The 8,848-nt window shown below is 39.8% G+C and overlaps 1 protein-coding gene across 1 annotated transcript in view; it reads left to right on the forward strand.

Annotated features, from left to right (window-relative positions):
• Ap4e1 (adaptor related protein complex 4 subunit epsilon 1) overlaps nt 1-5,943 on the forward strand; it is a 59,852-nt gene extending 53,909 nt beyond the window's left edge. The window contains exons 19-21 of the mRNA XM_028892697.2: nt 1,498-1,688; nt 2,359-2,516; nt 5,046-5,943. Of these exons, the coding sequence (XP_028748530.1) occupies nt 1,498-1,688; nt 2,359-2,516; nt 5,046-5,206 (510 nt within the window). The 3' untranslated portion in view covers nt 5,207-5,943. The remainder of the gene's footprint in view (nt 1-1,497; nt 1,689-2,358; nt 2,517-5,045) is intronic.
• The last annotated feature ends 2,905 nt before the right edge of the window (nt 5,944-8,848 follow it).

The raw sequence follows: 8,848 nt of genomic DNA on the forward strand, positions 1-8,848 counted from the left end.
TCACAGAGATCCACCTGGCTCTGCCTCCCGAGTGCTCAGATCAAAGGCGTGCACCACCACCACCTGGCCTCTCTGATTTCTTATTTTATACTCAGTACTCGGGCATCATTCTCTTCCACAACTCCAAAAGAATGCTATACGGTGACTTCTGAAAGTTTGTTGACTACATTTTTATAAGTGTTCTTGCCACAGTTGTGACATTTGACAGGCAGGTGTCAGAAAGCTAGCCACATTTTTGGTTTTGTTTGTTTGTTTGTTTTGTTTTGTTTTTTGTTTTTCGAGACAGAGTTTCTCTGTGTAGCTTTTGGAGCCTTTCATGGAACTCGCTCTGTAGACCTGGCTGGCCTTAAACTCACAGAGGTCTGCCTGTTTCTGCCTCCCGAGTGCTGGAATTAAAGGCGCCGCCACCGCCACCGCCACCACCACCACCACCACCACTACCACTGCCACCACCACTGCCATCACCACCACCACCCGGCAAGCTAGCCATTTTTTTCTGTGAGCTACAGTATATTGAATGAGATATTGTATGGGCCATTGACCAGGGCAGGAATTCTTGAATACATACATGTAGCAGGTTTACTTGCAGAACTTTAAAAAACAAACAAAATCTGTCTGAATTGTACCAGTAGAGTTGAGTAGGATTAGAGAGAGAAGGGAAGGCAACTGTATGATTGTTATAAATCAGGTGGTAGCCAGGCGGTGGTGGCACACGCCTTTAATCCCAACCCTTGGAAGGCAGAGGCAGGCGGATCTCTGTGAGTTCCAGGCCAGCCTGGTCGAATTCCAGTGGGGGCTACATTGAGAAACCCTGTCTCAAAAAACAAAACAAAGAAAGAAAAAGAAGAGGAGGAGGAGGAAGAGAAGAAGAATCTGGTGTTAGGAGCCATGGAAGAGTGCTTGCCTAGCACATAGACACTGGGTTCAGTTCCCCAGCACTGTTCATGAAAGAGTTCTGGTGCCAGATTAGAATTTAATAACCTTTAAAATATATAAACTAGCCGGGCGGTGGTGGCACACGCCTTTAATCCCAGCACTCGGGAGGCAGAGCCAGGTGGATCTCTGTGAGTTCGAGGCCAGCCTGGGCTACCGAGTGAGCTCCAGGAAAGGCGCAAAGCTACAAAGAGAAACCCTGTCTCGAAAAAAAAAAAAAACCAAAATATATATATATATATATTATATATATATATATATATAAACTACCTTTAGCTAGAATACTAATCTGTTACATAATTTTGACCTATACAGTATTACTTATCTGTTTTAGTGACTTTTTTTTTTTTTTTTTTTTTTTTTGGTTTTGGAGCCTTGGTTGTCCCGGAATTCACTCTGTAGACCAGACATTCACTAAACATGAATTTTTGTTAGTTTTCATAATGTAGTTTGTCAATTTCCCACATTCGTGTGCTTTAGTCCTTACCGCTTAAATAGAAGTTTGTTATCCATATAACAGTATATTGACACTTACTTCAGGATTTTTATTACTTTCATTTACAGATCATTGAGCAACCTGAATGCTGTTTGCCTGGGGTGGAAACAGAAAGCACCAAATCCTTTCAGTATGGTGTGCAGATGGAAAGCCCGGCTGTAGAGGGCACACTCTCTGGTTCTATAAATTATCAGATGATGGATACACATTCTGTTCAGTTGGAATTTTCCATGAACTTATCATTATTAGATTTTATTAGGTAAATATTTTCTGGCATGTTATTTCTGGCAGAAAATAAATTCTTCTGTATCTTTAAATGTAGGACTTTTTAACTATACAATCAATGTGTACTTATCACGGAAATTCAAATGTTATAAAAATATAAATAGAATATAAAAGTTGTCTATAATTCACCCCCTAGATGTTCCTGGCATTCATATAACATAATTATTTCAGTGTGTGTGTAGTGTGTGTGTGTGTGTGTGTGTGTGTGTGTGTGTGTGTGTGTTGATAGAGTCTTAATACTTAGGCTAATTTATTTAAAGTTCTTTATATTGATTCTCTTGTGTATCACTTTGACAGAAATTTCATTATTCCCCAAATCCAAAGTACATGTGATAGAGTAGTTTATATTGAGAATTTCTGAAGTTATTTGGTAAAATCCTGTTGGAGGGATTAATATCTAAAAAGAGACAAAATTGAATGAATTATTGAAAGGAAAAGTTCAGTTCACTATCTTCTGCTGCAGTAACTCTATCAGGTGGGAAGGTAACACTCAGCATTCTAATCGTACCTGGTTTAAAAGCATAAATGTCTTGGGACCCAGATTTATAACGAATATATTTCATTTCTGTGAGTCATGTGGAATGTGTTTGTTCAAGATCATTATATTCTTAACAACATAAACTAATTTGTAAAATTATTTTCAGACCATTAAAGATCTCAACTGAAGACTTTGGCAAACTCTGGTTGTCCTTTGCAAATGATGTGAAGCAAACTATAAAAATAGCAGAGTCGCAAGTTGCTCTGGCTTCTGTCCTAACAGAACTGCAGCAGAAACTGAGACTTCATGTGATTGACGTCATAGGTGTGTAGAATTAGGAAAAGGCCGCCCCATGTGAATATGGGTTTTCTTCCGGTGACATCCTTCTTAGAGCTACGCTTCTTATCACATGTTACCTTTAAGATAAGTGTGTTTTCCAGACTGTATTAAAGAATATTTGATTGAACAATCCATAGTGTATCATTAACTATTATTTAGCTTTTGTTTTTCTTTTTGACACTTTAAACATTTCTCCATTTGCATGGAGTAGGCCTCAGATCAAACTAGAAAGTGGTTGGTGACTCTCAAAATAGTCCTGTTTCTGTTGCATCAGAAGACACATCTAGCCTCGCAGGTCAGTATTGTAGGATTCGGTGTCCACACTGGTTAAGGCCATTGATGCCTTTCCTCCCCCAGCATCCTGCATGGAGTCAGTCTTCCTACACATTGATTGCTAGCCACCAAGGAGCGAGCTTCCGACCAGTTTCAGCTTTATCAGTTTGAGGCACTCAGAGGGTGTGGTATCTCCAAATAGTCTTACTGCCTAGCTGTAGTGAGTTATCAAAAGCAATGTTATCAACCTCCATTGTTTTGGGAGCCTCTGGGGCCTCCTAGTCAGCAGTTGCTGTACTAATTCTACACCTGGCATTTGGGTTCGAACCACATGGCATCTAGGAACAGAATTCTCCATCTTTGCAGGGTACCTGTGTTCCAGGTTTTTAAGAAAATTATCATGCTGGGTGTGGTGGTGCACTACTTTAATCCCAGCACCTATGTGTTGGGGGTTGGTGTGTGTGGCAGGGCAGGTGGATCTATGAGTTCGAGGCCAGCCTGGTCTACAGAGCTATTTCCAGGATGATCAGGGTGGTCACATGGAGGAACTCTGTTTTTAAAAAAAGGAAAGAAAGAAAAAGAAAATTAATCGTATCTTTTAGTTTGCTTATAAAGCAGTAGGTTTCTATGTTTTGTTTTGTTTTTTTTTTGTTTTGTTTTTCTTGTAACATTAATTAGCCTTAGTAATTAAGGCTTGTAACATTGTTTAGCCTTAGCCACTCTGGCTGGGGTAAGATAAAATCTGAAAGTAGTTTTAATTGATGACTAAAGATATTGAACATTAAAATTTGTATTTCTCGGCCAGGTGGTGGTAGTGCACGCCTTTAATCCCAGCACTCGGGAGGCAGAGGCAGGCGGATCTCTGTGAGTTCAAGGCCAGCCTGGGCTACCAAGTGAGTTCCAGGAAAGGCGCAAGGCTACACAGAGAAACCCTGTCTCAAAAAACCAAAAAAAAAAAAAAAAATTGTATTTCTCAGCCATGTGCATTTTTTATAAGGACTCTATATTTAGTTCTGTGTTCCAATTTTTAATTGGTTTATTTGTTTTCTTAGTCTCTCTCTTTTTTTTTTTTTTTAGTTCTTTGTGTATTCTAGAAAGCAACAATCTCCAGATTTTTTTTTTTTTTTTTTTTAACCTAGTCTATAGGTTGCCTCTTCACTCGATTGATGGTGTTCTTTGCTGTACAGAAGCTTTTTACTTTTGGCCAATTTTTGTTCTTAATGCCTGTGCTGCAGAGGCCCTGCTCAGGAAGTCCTTTTCTGACTTATGTGTTCAGGTGGATTTCCTGCTTTCTTCTCTGTCACGTTAAGGCTATCAGGCCTTATGTTGAAATCCTTGATGCATTTAGAGTTGAGTTTTGTGCAGGATTGTAGTGAGGATCTGGTTTCATGTTTTTACTTGTAGCTGTCATTGAGACCAGCGCCACCTGTTAAACATACTGTATTTTCTCCAATATGTATTTTTGGCTTCTTTGTCAAGAATTAGGGGACTGTACGAACATGGCTTATTTCTGGGTCCTCAGTCCTATTGTTTTGATGTGTCTGTTTTTATGGTGGTGCTGTGCTGTTGGTGAGAGTAGAATATTGAAGTCACTGTGTCGGGTTTAATCTGTGGTTACAGATTTAGTAGTTGTTCTTTTATCAAATGGGATGCACCTGTGTTTGGTGAATATATGTTTAGACTTGTGCTGGCTGCTTGCTGGGTTGTTCCTTTAATAGGTATAAGTAACCCATCGTTTCTGACTAGTTATTGTGTTATTGGTATATGTTCAACTGTATACAGTATCGTACACTACTATTTGACATTATTATTATGTATCTTATTATAGTATGCTATTAGCCTGTTAGCAAGCACTTGGGGCTTCCACTTTTTGTCTGATATTGACAGTGCTGCTGTGGACATGAATGTCGATATCCTTACTCTCAGTTCTTCTGATCATACACTCAAAGTGGAATTACTGAATCATGTTGGTTTGTTTTTTTATATATAAATCACTAGATCATTTATATAGCAAACGTATCTTTTTTTACATTAGTAAGCAAGAGTTCATATCTGTCCACATCTTTAGCAGTACTGCTTTTTAAAATATATATAAAATGCTGTCTCTTAAGTTTGATGGCATTTCTCTGGTGATTGATGACAAACATCTTGTCATGTGCTTTCTGCCCATTTGTAGATATTCTAGAGGATGTCTGTTGAAGTCTGGTTTATTAAGTACCTTTCCCTTCTGTTCTGTTGCAGGCAATGAAGGGCTGTTGGCATGTAAGCTGCTGCCGTCCACCCCCTGTGTCCTGCACTGCCGAGCGCATGGTGATGCGGTCGCCCTGTGGTTCCGCTCCTCCTGCTCTGTGCTTTCGGACTATTTATCCTGTCACTGTCAAAAGCTGATGGAGACATCCTAGCAAAGCTCTGTTCAATCTTACTTTTTCACATAAGTGGTTTACATTTATAAACTTACCAAAGTAAAAAGAACTCATGGTACTTCTGATGGAAATGGGGATTATTGTAAATTTTGGTTTACATTTTTTTTCCTTAATTTCTGATAAGAATGATCCCCAAGAAACTGTGTCACTAATTTTTTTTACTCAGGATTGTATAGTGTGTTTGGGTCCCCCCAAATGACCTGAGCTAATGTTATAAAATGCTAATGATTTATATATCACTTAATGTGGAGGAACTAAAGATATTTATTTTGTTATAAATGTTTTATAGCAGGTTTATTCTAGCATTAACTGATTTCTGATAAAGCCGGGACTCAGTTCTCTGCATTGATGCAGGGAACACGCGAGATTGGCTTTGGAATGCAGTGTTGGTTGTGGGGAGCTTCGTTCTCTCAGTTATGTTTTTGCTTAGGTCAGCGTTACTCAGATGGGCTAGCCTGTACTAACGGTTGTAGAAGATCCATGAGCATGTTGGGTATTGGGCAGATGCAATCTGCGCCTTTTTACTTTTTAACTTGTTATACTTAATTTTAAGTAATTTGGCCGTAAAGTTTGTCTGTTTGCTATTAGATCCTTTTGGCAGTTAAATTTTGTGACCATAGTATAAATGGCCAATTGACTTTTCCTGGCTCTTAAAACTACTAGTATTCAGTGGTTGTAGCTGCAGTAGTAACCATGTAAATATATCGTTTTCATGTTATATTTGTGCATATACGGCCTCTTTGTTAGTAAAAGATGTTGTGCCTAGAATGTATGATGGGCCAAAATCTTGGGATTGTATATTAACTGAAATAGTATTTTATAAAAACTTATGGTGCTGTGGGAAATATTTATTGTACCCTTTCTGGTACTTCACCATTGAAACTATTCAGGTAATACAACCTTTAAGTCATTATATTAACTAGCTCATAGGACTGGTTATCACCCAGAACAGGCACTCTGGTTTTAGGTTGTCTCAATACTTGCCGATAAAGATGCTAAGAGGATTCTACAGAGCTAGGAGATCTCAGTCATATGTAGTTAGAGCAAAACAAATGTAGTATTTTTTTAAAATTAATTTTTAGGTTATTCATTTTAAAATGTAATATTTTGTTAATTTCTCTTTTAAAAACATGCAGTTGGCTGGGCAGTGGTGGTACATACCTTTAATCTCAGCACTCGGGAGGCAGAAGAAGTAGGAGGTCTATGTTCAAGGACAGCCTGGTCTACAGAGCAAGTTCCAGGACAGCCAAAGCTACACAGAGAAACCCTGTCTCAAACCGCTCCCCCCAAAAAAACACAATCAATCAATCAATCAATCCAAGATGTGCAGTTAAACCTTGCTAAAAGAGCAGGTGACTAGTATTTCCTACATATCGGATTTCTCCCTTTGAGTAGAAAGCCTGAGACGTTATCAGACTCTGCACTTTGATGGTGAAGGGATCTGAAGCAGCCGGCTTCACTAACTTCCCCTTTATTGTTGCCTTTCAGCAGCCATGCCTGCTCCTTGGCCTCACTCTCACCTGGACAGAACAGGGCAGCGTTTGGTCTAGCAGATTCTCCTTGTTGGTGTAGTCTTCATGTGGCCACCGAGGTTGGGTGGGGTGTGGGGCAGTGGGAGTAAGAGATCTAAAATTCCAGGGACAGCTGTCCGAAGAGATCGTAGTTTCTTTTGTTTCTGCTGCTTTGTTACCAGGTATGTTCAGAGAGCAGCAGTGATTGTCACGAGATATGCTTGGCCCCAGAGCTGTCTAATAGTGCATGTGTAATGGAAGGTTTGAGGTTCAGGTGTAATATAGATCTGCCAAAGGGAACATAGTGTCACTTTTGAACTCACTACATACGATGTAAGGTAACAGGGTTTCTGCTGAAATGTTTAATGTGATGTTTACAACGGTTTTGATTTGAAAACTAATAATAGAAGAGTATATATTTAAAAACTTTGGACCAGTATAGAGTATCTAAACTCGTTGAATTATGTTCTGAATCAGGCATCATCAGCCTTTTTGCATTGTATAGATATGATCATAAGGTAGGGAGAATTTTAGATCTAGTCTCTTTACTTTATACTCACAATTCAGCCAACGCGGGTAACACTTGGGAGAAGGAGGACTAGCGCTTTGTGCTAGGATGGGGTGGCAGCAGGTACGAGGCTGGAGACAAATGCAGGAAAACAGGAAGAGCATTGGGAGCAGCTGGAAGGAAGTGGCCAGGCTCCCCAAGAAGCATCCCCAGGAGATCAGCAGAAAGGCTCCTCGTGGTGTGAGAGGACCCTGTGTTAGTCCTGCTGGAGAAACTGTGGGAGAAGGTGAGCAGTTAAAGCGCTCATGTGCCAAGCTGCCAAGCACAGCCTAAGCTCTGCAGGTGAGTGTTAGCATTCTTCCAAAATCTCTTCCAGATTGACTGTGTCAAAGTGCAGTATGTTCATTTCATCCTACTGTTCTTCCACTTATTTTCTGTGGATAAACATGGTCTTTGTCGCATGGTAACCCACTAGACGTGCACTGAATCTCTTCATGTGTCTTTAAGCTGTTTTCCTCGTCAGGATTTTAGGAGAGAACATTGCAAGTGAATAACAACTTAATATGCATTTTTTTTACTTTGTTTTGGCATTGAACTCTGTAATTTTAAAAACTTCAATTGAATGTATAATAAAAATGTATCTATGCTTTTTTGGGTCTATTTCTTCTTTATAATTTAAGTATATGAAAATTATTTAATCAATATATCTATATATTCCTAAATATATAAAAACAACTTTCTTAGTCTGTATAATGTTACTTGTATGTATGTTTTTGCATGTGTGTTGTATGTACATGTTTGTGTGGCTTTGGGTGTATAATCATATAAGTGTTCATGTTTCAGAGGCCAGAGGTCAAATCAGGTTTCTTCCTATCTTATTAGTTTTTAACCTTTTTAAGAATATGACTTAGCTGGGCAGTGTTGGCGTGTAGGCAGACTTTTCTGTCCCACCAGCCAGCTCCCAAATAACCACATAGAGACTTATTATTAATTGTGAATGCTTTGCCAATAGCTTGAGCTTGTTACTAATTAGCTCTTCCATCTTAAATTAACCCGTATTTCTTACCTACACAGTGGTGCCTTTCTTCAGTATGGCTTGTTCATCTTACTTCTCCCACATATCCTGGCAACTCTGCCCTTCTTCATCCATGAGCTTTTTCCCCATTCGCAAGGCCCTCTTAACCTCCTCCTGCCTAGCTGTTCGGCCATCAGCTCTTTATTAAACCAATGAGAGCAACACACCTTCACAGTGTGCAAAAAGACTGATCCATAACAGTGGCGCAGGCCTTTAATCCCAGCACTCGGGAGACAGAGGCAAGTGGGTCTGTGAGTTCGAGGCCTGCCTGGTCTACTGAGTGAGTTCCAGGACAGTCAGGGATACACAGAAAAACTGTCTCAAAAAAAAAGAATATGACTTATTCACACATATGTGCTTGGTGCCAGCAGAGGTCAGATGTGGCGCTGGTTCCCCTGCAGCTGGAGTTAAAAAGTAGATATTAGTGAGCTGCCCTGTGAGTGCTGGGAATCGAACCCAGGTCCTCTGTAGGAGCAACAAGAGCTCTTAATGGCTGAGCCATCGCTCTAGCCCCTCCATCTTGTTTT

The sequence above is a fragment of the Peromyscus leucopus genome, chromosome 4 (genome assembly GCF_004664715.2).
Source record: "Peromyscus leucopus breed LL Stock chromosome 4, UCI_PerLeu_2.1, whole genome shotgun sequence".
NCBI lineage: Eukaryota > Metazoa > Chordata > Mammalia > Rodentia > Cricetidae > Peromyscus > Peromyscus leucopus.